The sequence below is a fragment of the Ciconia boyciana genome, chromosome 13, assembly GCF_034638445.1.
Source record: "Ciconia boyciana chromosome 13, ASM3463844v1, whole genome shotgun sequence".
Taxonomy (NCBI): Eukaryota; Metazoa; Chordata; class Aves; order Ciconiiformes; family Ciconiidae; genus Ciconia; species Ciconia boyciana.
In genome coordinates, this window is record NC_132946.1 from 8978791 (window position 1) to 9002965 (window position 24175).

Here is a 24175-nt window from a genome sequence, read left to right on the forward strand (position 1 = left end):
GGGCCCTGCGCACCCTAACGCTCCCCACTGACAACGGCTTCTTCATTTCTGGCAACTTGTGAGCCTACCTTCTCCTGACACAGCGGCCTGGCAGCAGAGGGGGAGCGCAGGGAAGGGGGACCTGAGGAGGGAGGCCACGGCCAACCGCCCAAACCCTCACGTAACGCGGGGATGAAGCACACCCACCCCGGAGCAGGAGGGACCGGGCGCCTCGTCCCCCGGCGCGGCAGGGCTCTGCTACAGTCCCCTCAGAGCCGATGCTCAGGCAGGGGCAGCCGGCTGCATTTTTTGGCATGTGAGCTGCGCTCTTCCAGGGCGGGAGGCGCAGAGCTGCCAGCCCTGCGAGGAAAGGCCCCGGCCGGGCCGGTGCCACCGCTTTACCGCCCCGGGAGGACCGGCCGGCACCCTCCGGCCCGCCGGTGAGGGGAGCCGAGGGGCCGCGGCCTGTGACCGCACCCCCGCCCGCTCCCCTCAAGGGCCCCGCCACGGCGGCCCCGGCTCGCGCCGGTTCCTGTCAGGGTCCCGCCCGGATGGCTGCGGCCCCGCGCCCCCGGTACTCGCCGCGGTGCGAAGTCCTCAGAGAGTCTCGTCTCCACCGCCCTCCCCGGACAGGCAAAGCCCACCTCAGCCCAGGCCGCGCTCCTCCCCCTCCACTGCCCGCAGAGTCCCCGCCGCCCACGCGGCCCTGGGAGAAGCAAAACCGGCGCCCCAACCCCCTACCTGGCCGAGGGCCGGCGCGGGCAGCGGGGCCGCCGGCTCCCCGGTGGCGGTGCGCGGAGCGGCGGGCGGCGCTCAGGCAGCGGCCATGTTGGTGTCACTCCGGCCGGCACGTGGGGACGCGGCCCTCCTCCTACCCACAATGCTCTCCCAGGCGGTTGGGGCGCGGCCGCCAGGGGGCGCTGCAGCGGCGGCGTCCTGCGGCAGGAAAAAAATCTACTGGCAGCGGTGGGATTCGAACCCACGCCCCCGAAGAGACTGGAGCCTTAATCCAGCGCCTTAGACCGCTCGGCCACGCTACCGCCGTGATAACTTTTTCTTCGCCGCCAGTTTTACTCCAGACCAGCCTTTCCCCCACACTCTTCCTTCTTTTTCTTTCAGCAGCACCCCCCCCATCTCCAAGCCCCGGTCCCAGCAACCGTTCTCACTACACACCCCTTCCACCTTAAAAATAAAATACTGCGGGTTTTTTTAATCCCTGTCTCCAAGCAGGTGCAATTGCAGCGGTGCAATGCGGTCAGGAACGGAGAGGGAGGGAGCAGCCCCTTGCGTGTCCCCACGCCGCGGGGGACCCGGGGGGTACAGCGCGGCGGAGGGCAGGGCTGGGGCTGTGGCCGAGGCCTCTGCGCCGCCCCGCTGCCACGTGGATGGCACGGCGGAGCACAGTCGCCTTTGCGGTACGTGGGGGCATCGCCTGTGCACCCCCTCTGAAAGCCTAAAAAGAATCTAAAAACTACGCATTTTAATTTTCTGCCGCAAAGCTACAAGTCACTGAATTTGCGAAGTGAAAAGCCAGCAGACTTTATGGTTGGGGGGTTGTTTTTTTCCTTGCAGCACAGGGGCCAGCATGGCAGTCTGTAGCAGCAGCAGTAACTGGTACAACTCTTGTGAAAAGGGGTAGTAGCACACCTTAGCTGCCCGGTGCCCCATGAAGGTGCCCTTGGGAGTCTCTGTCCACATTTTGCCTGAAATTCTGGTAAGTTTTCTTGGGGAACTAGTGTTATTCTCACCCCTTAATTAGAGCTGAATGGTTGCATTTGAGAAAAATTCCAGCTTCTCTACGGTAAAGCCACAAAGTCTTAATGCAGCTTGATTTAATTCTGTAGTTGTGGCAGTCCATTTAAACAGAATAGAGAAAATAAACCTGCCGGAGCCCTGCTGACGGAGCCTGCCTCAGTTCACCCACCTCCCCGGCACGTCCTGCAGCACCCTGCCCTGCCAGCTCTCTTCCCGGGGAGCTGCTGGCCGTGATCCTGCCAAGAGGCTGCAGCTTTGCACAGTCTTGCTTAAAATTTCATTCACTGCCTGCAAGTACTGAGGAATAACAACACACACGTGTAAGCACAAATGCGATCATTCTCCTTCATCACTGCTGCAGTTTCACACCCTCAGTTCAGTGGCTGTTCAGAAGGATGCAGGTTTTTTTGACAACACGGCTCTGGCTTTGCAGAAAGGCAGGAGGTTCAGGGAGGAGATAAGGTAGGCAGACCTGAATTGGCTTCACACAGTAAATCACCTGTAATCTGTTCAGGCAGAAAAGTTTAGGGAAAGAGTCTGATTTAGCAGTCTCCAAGCCCTTGTCCCTGCAGCAGTGGACACAGGGTACCGCCCACAGCACTGCACATTCGGGGGGTGTGTGTGTGGGAAGATGCAGTGTGTGAGAGGCTGCATGGAGCACATCTTACAAGGGGTTTCTCATTGGAAGGGCTGCTCGACACCACAGGCCCTTTTCCCCAGGCAGTGAGAGGTACCAGCACCCTCCCAGAGGAGTGCTTTTCTGCCCTGCTATGGGTGAGCTCAGCCTCTGTCCCTGAAGTGTTTGTGTTCCTGGCCGCAGACGCACTTCTCCTGAACATTGAAGGAAGCCCATGTACCCAAGATTATTCAACGTAAGCCACGTGTGACACTTCCAGGGGCAAGAGCACAGGCCACCCCTCAGGACTGGTCACCAGGTTTCTCATTTTACCAGTGTGAGGTAAGATGATGATTACAGGACTTTTTCCAAATTAAAAGAATGAACTTACAGGAAAACTCAAAATATAACCAAGCTACCAGCCTCATCATATTGCTTTCCTGGCACAGGAGTTAGCCAGAGAAGAGCAAGGACCCTACGCTTGTATTGATCATGTCCAAAGGATGGGGCCTGATGGTTACAAACCTGTGAGCTGTCCCCATGAAGCGTTCAGGTCCCCAGCAGTGGGAGGCACATGAGAGATGTCCCTAACTTAAACCTGAAAACAGCCTGACTCATCACCAGAAGCACCGGCCCTGAATCCAAACTGAGGTTCAAGCAAAATCCTTCCTTTTCAAATTCAGATGAAAAGTTCTGATTTGGCCCACCTAAACTACACCTGTGTCTGTCAGCAGTCATTCTACTCTCAGAAGTGAAATTATACCTGTGAGGAAGAGAGTGAGATTCAAATCAGTCCCACAGACCAATAATTAAGAAAAAGGCAATATTCTTATTCACACTTCGTAAGTGTTGGCCATCTCCATGCTTTCTGATGGATGCTATCCCCACTTCGTTATACTTGCCAAACACTCCAGCTCTCAGTGACAGCAGCTAAAGACAGTACTTGCAGTGCCAAATTTCACCATTTTTCATCTTAGTGACACTACGGTGGCGTGAGGAGGACCTGCTGGGGCTTTTTTGAGATTCTGCTATTTCAAAGTGCCTTTGCTAGAGAAGAATTTCATATCATTTAAACTATACAGGTATAATAAATTATACCTGTCTAAATAAAGCAATAAAAAAGCAACAGTAAGAGCTCCATTTTTAACAGTTTAAAAGGGCTAATATCAGACAGTTTATTCTTGAACAGAAAGGGGAATAAATCATACTGAATGTGACAGTGTATCATTAGATAGTGTAGCCATTACAAAAAACTCTCCCACCTCAAATCATAGAGGCCAAGTATTTCTGTTCTTTTCTCAGGACTAAGCAAAGACTGAAGGCATAAGGATGTTTCTATAGCCATCCTGCAAATGAGCACTTAGTCCTTACATCTTATCCCATATTAGTGACAGACATCACGTGTGTAATTGAATGCAAATAAAACAGCACGTGAACCATTTAGTTTTCTTGAGGAAAACAGATTTTGTTGGTACACATCTAGTTATTTCCTCCCAGTTAGTTACTTCTGACTGTTGAAACGAAAACAGGGATGGAATAAGAAAAACAACACAGAGGATTTCTGGAAACTATTGTAGGATTGAACTTTGGCACATTATAAAGAAAAAACCAAAAGCAAACCCCCACCTGCAATGACTAAAACTCTACTGAGAAAAGTGACAAAAAGAACAACTTTATTGACCAGCCAGAATGAAACCAGACAAAGTGAATGAGAGGACTAAGTGATGCAGACAATCAGTATTTGCATGTCTGACATACAAACAAAGGCTTCCACCTCACTGTCCTTACCCAAACAATATTCCCCACTGACATCCAGAAACACTGAACCCGGGTAAGTTCTGGCAGGCTGAGCCTCAGATTTATTTTCACATTTTTTAAAAATACAGATTTTTATTTATTCATTGTGAATAGATTAAAAATACAGCATATAGCAGTATCATTCCAAAAGTCTGTCAAATATATAGTTTTTCTCTTCAAAAGAATGTCATAGAATAAGTTGTGCATATTTCTGTAAACAATTTCCATTTTCAAATTATTGACATTCCTATTTATTGTATAGCTAAATAGTATGATACCATCTTAGGACAGAAGGTAGTCTGTATCACTAAAAAAGTAGTATTTGCAAACAAAGAATAATCATAATAATTTTTTCACTGAGCTGTGTGCACATTTACATACCAGATCTACAGAGAACTGTCAGCAACTTTAGCAACTACTGAATTTAGCAAATTGAACTAAATCAAAAAGTGTCAATAATTACACTCTACATCCTTTACGTACACATTTTGGACGAGCACATTCAATCTCCTCTCCTCCCTATATGGTTGGTGGTGTTGTTATACATGCTTCCTTCTCACGGAAAATCTCAAAGACTTGGCATCGACACCTTAAGAGGAAATAAAATCCTTTTGTCTGAATTTGTTATAATGCCTACCCTGTATCGGTTCTGCACAAAACACTCTGACTATTCAGCTGTCTTCAGAGGCGAGTAGCACATTCGCCTTTCATTGAGAGCTGATATTTTAACGCTATGAACTGAAAGAGCAAAAAGGCCACATCCAAAAGAGGCTTTAGGCACCTAAAGCAGAACTTTGGATAGGCACTTAAAACATCTATCTGACCTGCGATCCTACAAACTCTGGTTCTATTCAGCACATTAGGTCCAAAAATTTGGTTATTTTAGTACCTAGCTTAATATCTACCTAAGCCCAACTGAGATCTATAAATTAGACATTCCCCCATTAATGGGTGAAGAGCTTCACCTTCACTCTCAAAACAAAACACAAAATAAAAAGGCCATGAGCAGTACTTTCCCATGCCCCCTGCATTATACAGCAAGAAGATACGGCCATGTGTTGCAAGGCTACTCAGGGCTACAACTGGTGGTTACAGCACCCACCCAGAAGTACAACATCCAGGGATAACTTTTCCTTCTATCCTAGAAAGGATTCAAATCTTCCCATCTCACTTCCTTAACTACCAGGATATCACCTCTTTCAGACAGCGGCAGTTGTTACTAACATCATGCTCAGATACTATTTAAACAATAATTCAAGATCCACTTGCCAGAGAGAGAGTAAATGGGCAGCACAACTTTGAAGCCCAGTGACGGGCACTCGCACAGGAAAGGAAGAACTGATTTCTGTTCCTTGAACGATTTCTACATTTTACAAGAAATTAATATTACTTAGCTATGCATGCAAGAAGTCCCAATGAAATCAACTGCATCATCTACCAGCCTGCTTACTTTTAAGCATGCTTTTAAAAGCTTGGGTAAAGTGAGGGTGGTGAGCATTATAGGTAATTCAGCACTTCACAGGGGCTGCCCCTTATTCATATCAACTTATACCCTCAAGAGAAGGCCAAGAAGGTAAAAGCTTCCATCTTAATCTCCTGCAAAATGACTGTTAACCACGACCAAGAAATAGGAACAGCTTCTGTACTATCCGTATAGATGGCACAGCAGCTTCGGAATAAAATACTGGATTTGGAAGAAACTTATCTCTATGCAATGGTAATTCAGCCACCGCCATGTATTTGTCCTCCCATTACTGGTTAGGATTATGCAAACAGGACACAAATTCAAGTGTTTAGGAATAATATCGTTTTCTCTTTTTAACCAGCAATTTTCTCTAACTGGTGTTTGAAACCATTCACAGATAAAACACTATTTTAAAGGCTATTTAAACCAGATAAATTATTTTCTATACATAGAAATAGATGAATCAACATCCTCTAACGGTTTCAAACATCCCTCTGGAAATGGTGGAAAGTGTATTCTCATTTTAAGTGAGATGATCTAGCTTCACTGAGAATTGAGATGTCACTGTAAAAATAACTTCAAATTACCCATATATTACAGATCTTGCTACAGTACATCATTGGACAAATATCATAAAAGATCAGTAGAATATTATACACTAGGTTATTTTATGGTGCAAAATGTGAAAATGAGAGAGGTAGCTGGGCACCTCACCTCATCAGGAACATCAGTGATTTTCTGATAGTAAAATATGCAATGTTGGTAATGAATAAAACATATTCCACCCTGAATATCCTCACTGCCAATCTGAAGCATCTTCCCCACCCCTCCCGAACTGTAAGGATTCCATCTGGAATTCATTTAAGAAGAATAACAGAAGTGCCGAACAACACCAGTGTAACAGAATGGGACTACTTATTAAAATGAGTAGCTGCATGCTTAAATTGAAAATTTACATTCACATGCAAATTTGGCGAGATACACCAAAAGTGATGAAGAAATGCTGAGAATTTAGGAAAATGTTTTTCTGTATGTGGGGAGGAGAATAAAAATGTAAACACACTGATCATTTGCTGCGTAAAAAACAGGACATGTGAAACCTAAACAAACATCAGCTTCACTTTGCCTCAAAAAAACTAGGCCACTCAGTTCTAACAGTTAAAAAAAATACAAAAGGTCAGGTGTGTCTGTATTACAGCTTTAAAATACTAAAAGTATGCTATGGCACCCTACATACCACTTACATTTGGATTTCGCCCCTCAAAAAAAATTAGAAAACTAAAATACAAAAAAAGAAACTGGTAACACCACATAAAAATATATTTTTTAGCTGCAAATGCAGCAAGTCTATACAAAAAATTTATATACAAGAACTGCTTAATTGTGGTGTCATTCTTCCATCATCGCCCAAGCCTCTTCTGCTTTTTGGTAGTACTGATTTGCTAGTCTGCCTTTCATGGCTTCCATTGCTGCTTCTGCTGCTTCTGTGTACAGCTCACCTAGAGGAGGAAATAGTATCAGTTATGTTGACAGGGTAAAGAAAAAACATCTCTTTATCCTGAAGCAATTAAAGGACAAAAAGAGAAATTGAGGTCAAACTACAGGGCCAGATGTATGGGTGTATTTTAATAGTGTCAGCAGAGTTGCATCAGCTGGGAATCTGGCTTTTGCTCTTCAAGTTGAAAGTTATACGACTGGCTGCTGATGGCTCTTCAATGTATTTGGAAGGACTGGAAATATGACCAGCCTGTAGGATCCCCCAAGATGACTCTAAGACTTAGACACCTGACATGGAGATTACACAACTACGACAATGTTGTGTAGGACCTGGGAGTCATGGGTGTAACTCAAAATACAAGCAGCAACCTGCAGTTCAGTGGCCTCACGGGGAGTGAGGGTTGCTTGCTAGTGACTCAGTGCGTCACAGGATAGGACCTGGCATTGCCCACTACCCCTGCCATGGGCAAGATCTCTTATTTCACTGTTTCCAGCCTTGTATCACTGAGCATCATTACAGCTTCATCCACAACTCTGAGGGTACTGACCCTCTGTATAACAGCTGAAGCAGGAAATGTATTTTTGGGGTACATGCTGGGGGAAAAGGGAATGAAAAGCAGGATTACTGATTACAGAAACAAAATGAGGCCTCACCTGATCTCTGTGGATCCTTATTCAGGTGGAACCCTCCCATCATTAACATCTCTGCTTCCCTGGCCAGGAGCAGATACCGGGGCTCATCCTGAGTGCCATCATATTCACCTCCCTCATCATAGTCGGTCATGTTCAGTGCAGCATTGTACCAGTACAGAGCTTCCTTCCAATCCTGTACTCTGAAGTTAAAAATAATTTTTGAAGAGGGTTACCTTAGGAAATAAAGGTACTTTGCATTGGAGATTCAGAATTCAATTTTGCACTAGCTTCTCAGAGCCTTGATGCTCTCCAAGAAAGCAAATGTTCTCATGCAGGCTCACTAACTCTGCACTGCAGCATCAGGTCACTATATCAAAATGAGACTGGGGTCACTTTATGCAGTAATTACAGAGGAGAAAGTATCAGAGTGAAGTGTCTTGCTGAACTCCAGAGTTTGAGCTTCGTTACTATTTGTATGGTTTTGGTGTGGCATTTATATTTCTGAAGATAACTGATTTGGAAACAATCTGAAGTTGCAGAGAGTCTTGTTTCACAAATACTTTAAACCCAGCTATTTTCATATTGAGAATGCTCAGTGCACTTCAATGAGAAGTTTAATGTTATTTTAAATTTCACCAGTGCCAAGAGTTTCACTGGTGTGCAAAACAGAAAACTCATGTAAATAACAAAGACGTGCTACAATACAAAAGCAGAAAAAAATCACCATCATTGCCTGTTATATTTGGTACTTAAGGAAATTAATATTTGTCCACTTTTAAAAGCACATCTAAAATATGAAGAAAAAAATCAAACCAATATACTGTGTCGTCTTTTGGCAAATCACAATCTACTTCTTAGTCACAATGCTGCTCCTATCCCTCCTATCAAGATACGAGTGCTGGCCAAATTAAGAGAGACTTACTGAGGTAAAAGCATTTTTAAACTTCTTAAAACTTAAAATCATCCTTAATTAAAAGTAACATCCTCAGCATTAAAACTACGTTCCTGTGAAATTTCCATTCCTACTTTTATTATGAGGAGCAGTGAAAGACTACAACTGTGACAAATACCTCGTTCATCTGACTGCATCTCGTCTACAGTCACTTTACAACTTCACCTGTTTCTCCTGTTCTACAGTTTCCTTCACAGCTTTATTAGAAAAACCACCCCACTTTAAAAAAAAAACAACCCTGTGCTTTCAAAAAATCACTAAGGAGGAGACATGGCAGTTGTAAATACTTTCACTTATTTTTAGGGTACTACATCTCCAAAAGAACTCGTGTTCATTTTTTCCCACTGATCCCAGGATTTTCAAGTATGCAACTCCCAGTGAAGTCAAGGGGAGTTTTATCACCAACTTCAGAGCAAAAAAAACTTGGCTACCATAGGGCAACCTTGGTATGAGGGCTAAATTCAAACATGCAGGTGGATCCAACACACATGCAGGTGTCCAACAGTAGAAGTGATCTCTGATTTTCTTTCCGTGTTGATATATCATGGCCTAAACCCTGCTGTTACTCACACCTGGGTAAGTTTGAAGTAATTCCAAAACACTAGTTCATAGCATTACTTATGACATAACAGCTCTTTATGTGAATGAAAGACATGCAGCAGGTGCTTCTCCCCCCATCCACCCCGCCCAGTGGTATACCACCAAGTGAAATTACTCAGTCACGCACAGTACCTGTCTGAACCAAGATTTACACCTGTATCATATGCTCTTGCTACCAGAATCATGGAAGGCCGGTCTCCAGCTTCTGCTGCTCTCAGCAAGTAATCAAATCCTTTATTTCTGTTCTCCTTTGTGTCCTAGCAAAACAAACAAAACCTTTAAAATGCATGTTTCTAAATAAAACTATCCCTTCCTTCCTCTAACACTAAATGCAGTTTCTCCAAGTCAGTAATGGCTGCAAGTGTTTAGTATGTCTGAGAAACAGGCCCCACCACAAGAAACTAAGAAGCTGAATAGTAAAGATCACTTCAAAAACTTCCAAAACGTATGCAGTAATTTGCTGGCAAAACCAGGAACAGGGAGCATTTTTTGCTGCTTTGTCCAAGTCCTTAATTACAAAGACATCTATTTTCTCTGAAGAGGCTACAGAACACCTAACTATGGTTATTGTTTGGTCTCCATTTCCTGCTATTCTTATGTTATTTTTACAATGGACCACAATTCTGCATTTTGGCAGTTTCTTTGATCTTTCTCTTTACCTCCAGAGTGACCTCAGAAAGAATGTGATGTGGCAACTGAGAGTACATGAGTCCTAACCCAACGATGGCTTCCAGCTCCCCACAGTCTGCAGCATGCTCCAGGTGAAACAGGGCTGACTCCCGATCCCATTCCCTGTCTTTCTCACAGAAACGCCCAGCTTCATGATAGCGAACCATAGCCAAATGAACCTAGAACACAATTGTACAGGAAAGAGACACAAGTATTAAGTATAGATCTGATCCTTCAAAAGCCCTGTGCCCATACTTTACTTGCACACAAAAATACCTCTCTGAGGTGACTACTTAATTAAAGCTAATTGTGTACGTCTGTGACTGAGCAGAGGACTAGTTTGATAATAGCCTGACTTGGGCCTGAACAGATTAAACAGGCAAAAAACAATGATTAGATGCAGTGCAGCTGCCTTTCCAGTTCTGTAAGCTTAGACACATACAGCTTTATAAACTTGACTACTAGAGATAAAAGACCTAATTCTGCAAGACAGTAGCTGCTGCAACATCTTCCCACATCAGTGTGCCTTAAGCAGTATCCCAGCAGGTTGCCACACCAGAGCACCAGGTCTTAGGGGCACGTCCCAGCATATCTGCTAGGGCCTTGGGGACCTTTAGGAGGGAGTTGTAGTTAAAGGCACCCAGCCTGCAACTGCCTAACATGCCAGCCAGCAGCGCAAACAGCAGTGACCATGGGTCACAGACTTCTATGTACAGCAAGGGCCCTCACAGGAAACGAATTAACCTGAAAAATCAAGAAGGTTATCCAGGGTAAAATCCTCATACCACTGATGCCTTTATTGTCAGTGGGGGCAGGATTTCATTCCAAACATGTAATGGGGTTTTGAAGGTTTTTTTTTTCCTCTCCTCCCCAAGGGAAAGGCAGGTTTCTTCTCAAACTGAAAGGTGTGAGAACATCTGAGGCTCTTGGGATGTTCAGGAAGATCTAGACTGTGTGCTTTGAGTGTGGGTTTAAGCCCATACATAAACCCAAACTTAATTCACATTTGCATTGTCTGGGATAGTCTGGAGTAAAAAGAGTTGGTCCATGCTACCATTTTTCAAGAGCCCAACTTTGCCTATTTGCAAGGTATGTGGGTCAGGCACACTGTATCTATCCCACTGTTTCTTCTCTGCGTGATGCCTCTGGAAAGGCAGATGAACCCACAGCAGGGTCCTTCCCAATGGAGTCCAGATGTTGCAAGTCCAAAGGCAGATGGAATTCATGGGTTCCTGAGCTTAGGTGTCCCTTATAAAATATGGTTAGGAGACAGAAAGCTATAGATATGTTATTTATTTTCACCTGCACAAATAACTCATGCAGGGCAACACCTCTATGTAAGTAATAAATACAAGATGTTTCTTTCCAGTTGGAAATAACAGGATTACTAGACACATCCTACCTTCCCAAGGACCGACTTCCCAATTTTCTTTTCAAGTTCTAGTGCATTGAGCCTCTGAATTTCTTGGGCAACACAGGACGGTCTGTGGATGTGGACTCTGGAAGAGTTGTAGAGATTCCATTTCTCCACACTGATCTGAAATAGGGAATATACTATTATTTCTATCCAAAATTAAAATTTCCATACTATTCATATGGATTACAATCCAGAAATCAAAGCCTCCATTAATATTATTACATATTAGTAAAGACTGTAATTTAAGACATGACTTTCAAAAGTCATGTTAGTAGCTGAATAAATGGTTATTATTCTTCATTAAAGAAACACAGTAAAGCCCTCTATTTCAAATCCAAACATCAAATATCTTCCATAAATGACAGCAGAGAAGCAAAGCTTTATCTTTAAGTTCTGAATCAGAAAAAAGGTACTTACAAAAAGAAGCACCTGAATAGTCACACTGCAAGCACTGAGGTTATCCATGCACAAAAAGATTAAACTCATACTTTTCTGGTCAGAATTTAAGTTCAAAACATTTTAAATGCTGCTTGCATTCTACAACTCTAGAAAAATGAAAAGTAACAGTGCAGAAGATGATAGGCAGATACATGCATTGGTGTTTCTCAGGATATCCACCACAAACGAGAACAAATTTTTCAACATAACGGGTGGATGGGAAACAGTGGCTGAAAACAATCCTATCAAAATGAAAGCCTTTGGAGGTACACAGGGGAAACATAACAGGGAAGGTTACTGGCACAGAACTTAAGTCTGTCAAAGCTGTTTCGATTTCCTGAAACAGCAAAATATAATCACTACAAGGAAGTTCTGAGAAGTATATGTAATTAAACTACTCATTGTTGTCAAAGCTCTGTTTTTTCTTTCCTTGCAGAATACAGTTATTTGTTTACGTTTATAGCCACAGAAACTAATTATCACAGAAACTATATTTTGTAAAAAATAACATAGAAGAAGGTCTGGTCTTCCCTAGCTCAGTTAGATACACAGTGGAGAGAGCTACTGTCATGTATTTCAAACACTGCATGTTTTAAAAAAATCATCCAACCATGTATGGGACACAATTCCAAAAATAAAGTGAAGAAAGGAAATATAATCTAGTTAGGCAGAAAAAAAAAATCCAGAGAACTATAATTTTTTAATTTTTTTTTTTAAAGTGAGAAACCATGCATAATCACTAATTTATGTCAGGGATCAGTTACAGAGGTGACAGTTTGTTTTTAACAGTACTTCTTTAACTGGAAAATAAAGACAAAACAAAAAAGGGAACAAGACAGGGTGGTAAGTTAATATTAATAACCATATTCTGTAGCTGAAAAGGAAGGAAAACTGGCATCTGATTTAGTGATGTGAAGTTAGATGGCAGATGAGTGGAACAAAGGACAAGCAGAGTGGCAAACTCATCATCTGTGAACATTTCCGCTTTTTTTACCCTTGCAGAGCTTCCCAAACTGTCTTCATCAGATTCATGTCTTCGGTTGTTGTTTGAATGGCCCTATGTTAATGTAAAGATTTGCATCATTTAATTTGCAGCAACTGATGTGTGCCAGTCATCCCTCTAGACTATTCCTATCCAGCAAAATTAATAGTGACAATGACCAAAATAGTTTCCACTGGATCCTTTTCTCTCAGTGGTATCGCAATATAAAAAGAAACATACTGAAACTGTCAAGAATATGGCATACCCAGGCTTTAATCCTGTAAATTGGATATCCCATGACAAATACCTTGCCATTTCAAAGGTGACAAAAGGACTGGTATCTTTGGAAGCAGTATTCTCTTTTCTATCTTCTAATTACATATCTAGTTAAGATCTTCAGGTCAGAAAGCATTTATTTAAAAGTTTGTATTTTAAAGGATTAACCAACTAACCCACAGGAATTCTAAAGTTGCATATTATTAACTGATAACAACATTAAGTTCTGTGATATCTCAAGCCATATAAAGTCATAGAAAGCAGAGAGGGTAAAAGAGTCTGAAAGTAGATCATATTCATGGATTCTGTATGACAAGAAGCTGGCTACACTTCTCAAATGCAATACAGAATACTTAAACCCCCACAACAATATGCAATCAAATGTAATGTTTGAAATTAAGCTCCTTGTTATAAATAGTCTTTTTCCTGTAAAAGTGTCATTAATATTCCCAGGATGAATAAGTAATTTTGCCACATGTGGGAATTTCTTTCCAACCGTTTCCTCTGTTTAAAAAGTCTAGATCAAGAGGGGTAAAAATAAGATTCTTTTATAGAAACAGTTCAAGTATGAACAGGCCCAGCTCTGCTAAACCCAGAGTCAGGTTCTTACCCTCTCTCTATGATCCAGATCTTCTAGCTCACTTCTCTTTTCACTGGGATATCCACTGTCTCCACCATTTTCAAAATCCTACAGAAGATTAAAAAAACCATCACAACATTAGCACTACCTTTTGTAAGGATCTCAGCTTGACATCTTCCACAGAGAAAACTTTCTGTTGGTTCAGTGAGATATGCTGGATGGATATACTGGATGAAAATGACTGTATGTTGTGCTACCTCTGACAGACAGAACAGGACTTAATGACCCAGAAGGTACTGTCCAAGCTTGTGTTCTCTCTTAGACACATTAAAAAAAAAAAATCAAGGACCCATATACTTTATCAAACCAATAGTCCACTTAATATAGTTTTCAGTCCAGTCTTCAGCGGTAGCCAGTTAAAAGATAAAACAGTAACTGACAGCCCCTGGTACTAAGGCCCTAGTGTTGGAAAATTCCCATTGCAAACTTATTGCAGTCTCCTCAGGTGAGGTTCTCCAACATCCTACAGTATTTGCAGAGACCTAATCAATGGGGATTCTGTTTGGCTTCCATACCACAGCAGTTGGCACAAGTGCCAAAGACACAACATGCATGCAGGGGAACAGACACACACTTTAATTATCTGTTAAAATACAGCGGATACAAATAAATTTCTGGAGGGGAAAAAATAATGAATACTATTTTAAAGGAAAATATTATTCCTTTATTAGAAACAGCAAATGCATGCAGGTAACATGACCTGCAGCAATGAAAGCAGGCAAGGCACCTTTATGTGCTTTTACTGAACAAAGCCTTCAGGCAGTCCTTTAAAGACACATTCATTAAGGAACTGCAATCTCATTTTCTGTTGGGAAGACACTCACCCTTTGGTTATCAAGCTGATCATAGTCTTTGTGAACCAAGTTATCTACTTCATTGAACACAGGCCAATCTAGGAAGAAAAATATTTCCTTCTTATTGTAAGGATAACATGCTTGATGAGAAAGCTCGAGATACCATCATTTTACCGCATTTTTTTCACAGAAGCATCTGTGCATTAATTATCTACACAGAAGTACTTTTATTTCTGCTCAAAGAGGAATGCTAGAGACAAGTATTCTGGACTAAATACAACATGCTGCTTTGTTTAAAACCAACAAAATAAAACAAGTCACTGTCAAATGTTCAGGAACCCCCACGAAATTTATGTATAAGGCTCACTCACTAAGCATGTCCATCTTTTGGCTGTGAGGGGTTGCTGAGGAAGGAGAGCAGGGTAGAGAGTCAAATGCTACATCGCTCATGCTTTCATCTCCAGAGTTTTCAGACAGGCGGAAGAGCAGAGGAGGCCGACTACCAGAGATTGTTCTCACCCGGCTGCTGCCACATTTTTCCTCTGTGCCACGGAGAATTGTTTGAGCAGATTCCTTGGCAAATCAACAAGAAAGTCCCATGAATAATGCTTCTCTGTATTCTAAGCAGGCTACATAAACCAACATGAATGTTTATTAGGACTCCTCTACAAAAGGGGCTATATAAATATGCACATGTATACCTACCTGTTTGCTTTGAAAAGTTCTACACCCCAACAAAATATCAAGTCCTGGCATTGTTACAACCAGAGAGTTTTCTGTTTAGGACTGAATTTTATTCAAAGCATTTCATCAAGTCCCATTCCCACTAATACCAGTTGAAACTGAGATCAGTTGCAAGATGAGCAGTTCTATTCTTTTTTTTCTCCCCAAATTAGGTTTGTGAGATACAAAGCTTACTAATGATTTCAGCAAAGATATACTTGTTCCTAAATAGACATGTGTTACAAGGTTCCCTATTAAAGCTACAGCATTAATTCAGAGACAAGTACGGATAAGTCAGCTTTAAACTGCTGTATTTTAAACTGCAACATTAGTGATTAAGGTGGTTTTATTTGCCATGTAAATAGCATATTTCAGTTTTATTTACAGAGCTTTTAAATTTAGAATAAACCAGCTATATTGCTTAGTTACACTTTTTTCATCAAGCACTTACAAGCAATTTTTTATTACAATCCAAGGCATCTTTCTCTTTGGATGAAAGATCAAATGGTGCAAGCCCCATGCTTTTGCAAATGTTGTTGCAGAAATGAGAATGAAAGAACAAGGCCATACCTCGAACACCTAAAGCATTCAAAAAAAAAAAAGGAGGTTTACTTGAAGTTTATATGACAGTTTACTTATTAAAAGCTAGAAGTCTCAAGCATTTTCTAAAAAAGTCAGAAAGAAAGAGAAAAATGCTTTGTAGCACACACAGTTCAACCCACTTCCATTTTATTTTAACACCTGTAAGGGATTTTCACTCTCTCTGCAAGAGAGAGTGAAAGGAAGTCTGCAAAATCTTCAAAAGCTATGTATGCACAGGATATAATAATAAATTAATATGGCTGCATCATTGAGAAACATGCCTAAATTTGATCCTCTTTACAAAACTTGCTGCGTCCTATGAACAACTTCATGTATGGACACTTGGAGCTTTAAAAATATGCAAGGCTTATCCCTCCACATTCAGCTGTATCCATTCCTGCAATGTGGCAAGGAAATTAAAGTCCATGATTATCAGTCTCACATTGTAGGAAGCTACTTAATTTCATTACTTGTTTGGTTTAAGTGCAGGCCAGGAGACATGAGCCAAGATAAGCTCTCATTTTAAATCCGCCCATGCACAACAGCTGCCCTGTTCACAGACCCCTTACAATAGAACTTCCCCAGCTGTTTGCAAGATGCTCAGAAATGTGCCTGCTCACTCAGCCGAGCAGCAGCTACTCAGCAGACAGCTGGAAAGACAAAATAAGCACCCATTAGTACGTGAAACAGGATCATTGATTTTACCTAGGTTGCCATCTCCAAAATCTGTACCGTTCTCTGTATGGATCTGAGGGTCCGTGTAAAGATCTCCAACTCCCTGGATATCAACAATAATGAGCTGGTGTCCTGAGCGCTCAAAGGTGAAGTGACTAAAGGCCTGGGAAGAACCATAGAAGATGTCTGAGAAAACTCTCCCTTGATCTACTGAAAACAGCAACGCATATTCACCTCTTATAAACAGGCAAAGAAGTCTGATAACCCTATTGGTGAAATATAACTGGTAAAAAAATCATGATGAAAGCAATAAGAGACTAAAAGCACGGAGCAGATCACTTCTCCAACCTGCCCCCACTCAGAGATGGGCTAAAAGAGGCAGGGTGAAAAGCAACAGCGGGAACATGCAGGAGAGAGGAGATTGCTTTATTCCGCATTCCTGTACTGGAGATTCTGTTTTCCACTACAGTCTTCACCTTAAGAAGTGGGGAGCTGCCTGGCAGAGGGAACAACAGTGGGCTCTGAAGCCAGTGAAGAATAACTTCTGCATAAACATCCTGGCCGTGCCTGTGGATCTCCAAGCTCTGCAGCCCTGGGACACTGCTTCCTACTGCCAACAGGCAAAGCTCTGCCACGTTTGGGAAAAAAAAGGAGGAAAAAAAAAAAAAAGACCATCCCCACAACCCCACAAATTCTCCTTCCCCTACTATGCCCTCTGGGAGGTCCCCCTGATCTGGCTCTACATTTGTGTATCAGATAATGAAACGTACATTTGTACTCTTTAAATGCAGTGTTTCAAGAACCAGGTCTAAAAAGCCCTTCTCTTTGGCATTAAGCTGAGACATTAGGAATCTTCTGGGAAGGCCTCCAAAAAAGCACTGCCAGGCCTGGGGGAGGTGACTGGTGGTGATAGACAAACATTTTAACTGCAGCAAATCTCACGGAACATTTTGTTCCCGACCTGTGAAAGCATAGCACTGATTCAGTGTACAAAAGACAGCCCAGAACATAAACCCTCTGCATAAGCACATTAAGCATCATGACAAATACATTAAAAATGAGAAAAAATGAAAAGAAGAAAACCCTCAAGCCCCAGTAAAACACTCCTTTGCTACGCTGACCACTTTGCATTTTTCGCCAGTATTTTAAAGTTCTTTTACAAGATCCAAGAATCACTTGAAATCTGTACTTGTATTTCTATACACAATCTCAGATTCACCTATTCAGAGGTTGTAGCTAAAAAACCCAGATTCTTATATGCAAATGGACTAGATATTTAGTTACATGAGTTGGGTATCTGCCACCTGCTTTTGTGTATCACATGAGGCACCAGAAGACTATTTAGTACATGTACATGAGAGGTCTCTCTCCCCACCTTAATTTGAAGAGAGTTTGAAATATGTCGATGCCTGCAATTATAATTACAGTCAAAAGGCTTAAGGTTTCAAAGAGTATTAACCATGTTCTACTCTACTAAAATCAACAGACACTGAAATGCAATAAAGAACTTTCAGCGCTTGAAAGAGCAGGCCCCAAATAAGGGGCAGACATACCGCAAAAGGAGAAATTAATTTGGCATTGTACTGGAAAGCCTGCAGTTTCCTTTCTTGGCAGTGATGCAAGACCTCTGGATAGAGCCAAGAAATTCCCTGCAGCACCCTCTATGGAAAGCATTAAACAAAGCCTCACTTGCGGAGTAAGACGAATGTTGTCGTCTCGCACAAATCCAGAATTTGAGTTGTATTTGATGTATTTGCCCTCAATGTAATGTTCCAGATGAAAGAGAGGCTTTCCAGGTCTGTTCTTCATTTCGATAATACAGGTCTGTACTATATCCACCTGGGGAGGGAAAGAAAATAAACAATGACTAACAGAATACTGTTGTCAGATCAAAGTGTGTGCGAATCCTCCAGCTGTGAAAATTTTCCCAATGAAAGAAGCTGAACAATTGTAAAGATCTGTCTGTTTAACAAGGGGGTGGGGGAAGAGTCACATGCTGAAAAATACGCTTTGCACTTAACACAATGTGCTAGTATTGTCACTGAGACACCTAAAGGAAACAAAGCCACAGTATCTTCCTTTTTTGGAAAATTCTTGACCACTCCTGAGAAATCTGTATTTGAATACCTTAATAAAGTTATTCAGGTTTCCAGCTCTTCTTAAAAATCAGTGCTAGTTAGGTGTTTAGATAGGTTTACAAGATTTAAGCATCTACCTTCCTGGAGCACTAACAGTTAAGTGCTTGCTGAGACTGCTGCTGGCAATAAATTCTGTGACATCTTTGGTTATCTCAAAAGCAGCTGGGCAAATATCAAAAAGAGCAATACAAACACCATTTTATTTTGGTCTTCAGTCAACAGCTGAGAACAGTCAGACATTCACAAACACACAGCCCCTAATTCTGGGAATATAAAGCAATTTCTGCATTTACTTCATTAAAAATCAGCTACCATTTAATGGAAAACATAGTAGGGCAGAAGAATCTATCTAAGCAATTAAATTTAATGGAATATGAACAAGTAATTCCCTCTAAATTAATTTGAAAACTAATCTAATAGGAGAGCAAGACTGCATTTTTGCTTAGCAAGATCTTTGAATGTACCTGTTTTGGTGGCTTGTGCCGGTTGTACTCTTCTCCCCAGAGTTTTGCTTCCATCTGAAGTCGGACATCCTCAAAATACACATCCCTGCCCACACTCTCTATGTATTGCTTGGCAACATAGTTATAGGCACCTTTCCAGTTCTGCGTGTGTAAGAAGTTGGACAGCTTTTTCCTGAAAGACAAATCAATCATTGATGAAGGAAAAGCCAAGAATTTTAATTGAATCTTCCCCATTTATTTGACTACACGGACAGAGCCAGGCCCTGAGATCAGCATTACCCTCAGTCATTTACCAGATATTCTAGCTGAAAAGTGAAGCACAGGTAGGGGGCAAGGGAAAAAGCAACATCCCATGTGAATGGCTGGGACGTGCCAAAGTGCCTGTTTGGTTTGACCGCAGGTAATTCTACTCTGAACTTTCTCCCTCTCATTTCCTTTCCCTCCCCACTCCCCTCAAACCCAGAGTATGAAGGGTTGGTGCCAGCTCAACACCCTATTCTAATGTCAACAATTATTTTCTGCAGAAATTAACAGGGAATGGCCTTTCAAACATGAACTGAGGGGAGAAAACACTATCCTATGATAAGAGCAAACTGCTGCCTTCTCAACACACGGGGTGACTACTTAGTATCCCCCATGACCCCAGAAGGAAAACTGCACGACAGTTGTTCTTATTATGTAGCTTTTAACTTTTGTTGACGTGCAAATCTTTAATCTGCAAATCTCTCAAGAGTGGAGGTGGGGAGGACTTTAGGACTTCGACAACAGAGAATCTGCTGGCTGTCAACAAATGTATTAAGCAGGTACCCAGTGGCTGCAGAAGATGCCAACATTCAAGCCAAATGGGGAAAAAAAACCCCACAACACTGTTGTCAATAATTCCAAAGCAGACAGTCTTCTTTCCTAGAGCAACCTCTTCCATTTATACCCTCTACTGTGGCAGCAGTGGAGATCCCAGCAATGCCAAGCCAGTCTGAAGGGAGAAGAGGAGTATGAAGAGGAGTATCTAGAGTAAGGCACAGCTGGCTACCGAGCAGTTCTCATACTGCTCAGTAACAATGGTTCTCTGACCCCTTCTTGGTGCCATGGCAAATTGTACCTTTTGAGAACCAAATGGCAGCACTCAAAGTCTCAGCACTCCCCCTTCTCCCTTTCCTCTCTCCCTCCCAAGACCTTGGTGCAGAGGTACTACAGGGATGCTCTAAAGGCAAAGCAACTCCAGATTGTCTGTCCTCCTGCAGGGATAGGCAGACAGTCGCTATAACATAGGCCTTGGAAAGAAAGAACAAGCAAGTGAGATAAGAATTTCGGCCAGGATTTGAAACCTTTCCAGTTCTCTGAACAAACAAACTTCTCTGCAGAAAACAAGGCAGCTCATGTGCTCTTCCAAAGCCAACGCTCTCTGAAGTTCATTGAGCCAAGTGCAGCTAATGCTGTCACTGTAATGAATAAAGACTTGCAGAGTTGCAAAAATCTAGAAGAGAGAGCTCCAGATGGGAAATATCACTGCACCACTGAGAGTTATGGAAAATCCAGGAGTAGGAAGCTGACATACGAGTTATATTTTCTTTGTACAAGACATTAAGGCAAAGCTGCAAAGATAAATTTCTGTTTATGGCACTACTCAAGATATTCTGTAAAGGGGAATTTGGTCATTCAGAAACAAGAGCTAAAAGCAATGTCAGCAGAGCAATGTCAGCATGCTAAGATTTGTTACTTCCTAGGCTTCATTCACTGCTATCTCTATCTGGCTTCGCAAGAACAGAGCCACCAGCACAAACCGATACTGAAAAGATGCCAAACTGGAGGACTGAGGGGTTACTTTTCCCTCAAGTTAAAAATATCACGTCTTGTCATTCAGGAGTTTCTCTCTTTCCAGAAGTGAAACCAGATGTGAAATGCAATTTCTCTGGATTCTGCAGTTGGAAAGGGGGGGGAGGGGCCTTAAACATGCACATGTAAATTTTCCAGGAAACATTCATTTCCAGAGTCTGGAAAGGGTGGGGTACTCTTCTAGCACGAACTGATTTATAGCTAGATGCTGATGCCCGCAACCATATCTGCTAACACTCTCTGGGGAAAGAAAAGTTCCTCCTCTGTCTTCTACCACACTTTACCCTTCTGGAAAGAGTAACTGTTAATATTCAAGCTCTGCCTTACTCAGAACAGGATTATTCTGGTACACATGATCTGAAGTAAACTCTGGAAGGATAACCTTCTTTACCGAGGGAGGCTTTCTGAGTTGATATTGCACCATCAAACTGTTCTTTCCCCTTTTCTCTGCCTAACTATAGGCTTCAAGTTGGCCTTCAGGCTGCACACACCTACAGCCTCATATCAAATTCAAAGATGTGTTAGCACACTAGGAACACAGAAACAAAGCAGCTGCTTCTGTACTTTTATGAGTATTTTACCTCCAAGAGATGGTAGGAATAGCATAAATTTATGAATTGCTAATTGATAGGCTGATTATACTTGCTGGAACTGGACACAATTGCACGTTATCCATCCCACTGCAGTTCCAGTACAGGCAATGGCTTGACTTTCCAAAGCAAGCTGACTGGATGCCTGCACCACGCTTGCTTGTGCTTCCCTTAAGAGAATGTTCTGCCTTCTGAACCCCGCTCCCCGTGCTGCGGCTGGAGTCATACAAACAGGAATAAACCCCTCAGCTAAAGGCACAGCAGGAAACTAATGGGGAGCCGCACTTCACACAATTTCCACCACACCTAAGTGAAATTCCAGTCACCACAGAAGAAAACACTGCATGGAGGCCAACAAAGATAAAGCCAGCAGATACTTACGTTCTGAAACACTCTCGCATTGCTCCACGGCCAAAAGGCTAGGGAAAAGAAAACACAAAAACCCAGCATTGCCATTTCCACAAAGTTAGTTTCTAACCAGTAAGAGACACAACCATGTCTTCCCCCTTTATATCCAGCAGAAAGCAGTTCTCAAAGAGGCTCTATATAATATCTGTCTCCTCAAAGAAAAGTGAAAACCCACTGGCAGTGTAAGTAGGAATCTGGGGAAAAGACATTGGGAATAAGCCCCCCCCCCCCCCCCCCCCATATCACATGGAGCAGACATGATACGTCTTTTAAAGAAGCTATTTAAATTCTCTTTTCAGTTTGGAGTCAGCTCTGTTGTGACTGCCTAGAGAAGCTGGCTTCGCAGACCTCACGCTCTCCGCATTTAGGCTTCCATACAGGATGTGCCAAACAGAGCATCACCTCCCCAGATGCCAGATACTATGTCAGTAGCACAGAGCAAGGTAATTCCAACACACCACCAGCCCCATGATTTCACTGGGAATCAACAGTAGCTTCTACCCTCATGTACCAAAAATTCAGTCTGTTTTCATCCTAAGAGCAGAAATTATTTGGAAGCACACAAAATAGTAGGACTATTGCCAGGCAGGGAGATGAGGCCAGCAGGAAATGGAGGGCTGAAATGGGAGGGAGATCATAGGGAAAGGAACAAATGCCTCTTATTGCTGATGAGGAAGGGCTGACTCCATGTTCTACTCTACTCTGGGGAGAAAAGGCTGCTGGGACACCAAAACATAACGGGTGAGCCAAGGAAAAAGAGAGGTAGGAGAAAAGAATGAGAAAACATTGAGACTTCAAAACTTCTATATGAAGAAAACATCTTGCTGCCACTATTCAGTAACAGGAAGGAAATTACAAATTTGGCTGCTAATAAACATAAGGACAGTGTGATCTTACTTGTGAAGCCATCTTGATGAGGACTTCATCTTCAACCCATTCCCCAGTAACTGCATTGTACCTGCAAAATCAGGAGATGTGCCTCTTAGAAAAATGCAGAGGGAACCCAAATCCTCCCATCCCCAGTGCCTATCCTTCCTTATCTCTAGCTGACTGCTAAAATGTGCTGCTGCCACTCCAATGCAAAAATTTCTAGTCTTCCTAGACCTCCTTACTTCGGGCGGGAAAGAAGAAATACGTATAACTCTTTGAAGAGCCCTGAATCCTATTAACAATGAACAGATTCTGCTACAGAAGCTAAACTTCTGCAACACTACAAATTAGGCTTTATCTGCTTTGACATTAAATCTCCTCTGTGATGCCTAGGCAGTACACTGGGGGCAGAAAGAGCCTTACCAAGCCCTACACACTGGACAGGTCATCTCCCCCAAACCTGAGCTTGCATAAACCTGGTTCTGGATGGGGATCTGCCGCAGGGCTGTGGAGGACATGAGCAGAACGCAGCACTAGCTGTGGCTGTGAAAAGCAGCGGGGCCAAGAACTGCCCGACACTGCACCAAGGGAGGAGCAAGTCTCTGCACAACCCTATGATAATACAAAGAGTACGACTGTGGTTTCTCCCCACCCCCTTAACTCCCAACACAGTAAAAGCCAAATTGAGAACCACAGCAGTTGAGTCACCAACACATGACTGTTTCCAGCCTGATTCCCCTGACCTGCACTGAGTACTTCATGCATGCAGGCACCCCATATACCCCGTTATATATTCTGAATCACCCCAGTTTACAGCAGACAAAAGAGGTGGAAATAGGAATATCAGAGCCATCTCTTTTTAATAGGGTATTCGAGTAGCCGTAAACCAATATTATAACTTATTTGTATTTTAAAATATGCAAACTATTTCAGGACTGTGTGGCTGACCAGGGACAGATGCAGTCTATGGGGAAGAGCAGCACTGCGTGACAGTGTTATGTGATTGGAAGGGAGGCCTCCCCAAACACTGATGCTAAGTGGTAATTAACTGGCCTCTAACTCCTACCCCTTCCACCCAGAAACCTGTGTCAGTAGGGTAAATGTTTTGGCAAAGATTGTGCTAAAGCACTGAGAATAGTTTAAGGGCCAAACTCAGTTTCAGCACGTACACCATGCTGAGCTATTCTGGGCTTTATAAGGATTTAAATTCCAGCCACACGCAGCAATACTGCATGGACAGACAACAGTGAAACTGCTATTTTGGGAAAGGCACGGTGTTATGTTGCTTTTTTTCCCCAAACTATTTAAACTAAGTATGCTGCCTCTTTATTGGGATTCATTTCCTTATTAAATTAAGTTTACAGCATGAATAAATCAACTAG

General features: G+C 42.6%; 2 protein-coding genes and 1 non-coding gene across 6 annotated transcripts in view; all 3 read right to left on the reverse strand.

The window, feature by feature from the left end:
• Nucleotides 1-849, reverse strand: part of POLR3E (RNA polymerase III subunit E) — a 30661-nt gene extending 29812 nt beyond the window's left edge. The window contains exon 1 of the mRNA XM_072877761.1: nucleotides 721-849. The gene's annotated coding sequence lies outside the window, so the exon portion shown is untranslated. The remainder of the gene's footprint in view (nucleotides 1-720) is intronic.
• Nucleotides 850-937: 88 nt separating this feature from the next.
• TRNAL-AAG (transfer RNA leucine (anticodon AAG)) lies at nucleotides 938-1019 on the reverse strand. Its single transcript has one exon. It is a non-coding gene; the product is annotated as a tRNA-Leu (tRNA).
• A 2976-nt stretch (nucleotides 1020-3995) lies between these two features.
• Nucleotides 3996-24175, reverse strand: part of EEF2K (eukaryotic elongation factor 2 kinase) — a 36018-nt gene continuing 15838 nt past the window's right edge. For 3 of the 4 annotated variants that reach the window (XM_072878104.1, XM_072878105.1, XM_072878103.1), the window contains 15 exons: nucleotides 22821-22881; nucleotides 21897-21934; nucleotides 19093-19264; nucleotides 18180-18329; nucleotides 16521-16653; nucleotides 15685-15812; nucleotides 14882-15083; nucleotides 14541-14608; nucleotides 13687-13764; nucleotides 12813-12875; nucleotides 11366-11500; nucleotides 9954-10142; nucleotides 9427-9551; nucleotides 7764-7942; nucleotides 3996-7111 (listed from right to left, as the gene is read on the reverse strand). In XM_072878104.1, coding sequence (XP_072734205.1) covers nucleotides 7002-7111; nucleotides 7764-7942; nucleotides 9427-9551; nucleotides 9954-10142; nucleotides 11366-11500; nucleotides 12813-12875; nucleotides 13687-13764; nucleotides 14541-14608; nucleotides 14882-15083; nucleotides 15685-15812; nucleotides 16521-16653; nucleotides 18180-18329; nucleotides 19093-19264; nucleotides 21897-21934; nucleotides 22821-22881 — 1831 coding nt within the window. In that variant the 3' untranslated portion in view covers nucleotides 3996-7001. The remainder of the gene's footprint in view (nucleotides 7112-7763; nucleotides 7943-9426; nucleotides 9552-9953; nucleotides 10143-11365; nucleotides 11501-12812; nucleotides 12876-13686; nucleotides 13765-14540; nucleotides 14609-14881; nucleotides 15084-15684; nucleotides 15813-16520; nucleotides 16654-18179; nucleotides 18330-19092; nucleotides 19265-21896; nucleotides 21935-22820; nucleotides 22882-24175) is intronic. The other variant, XM_072878106.1, reaches the window with a different exon arrangement.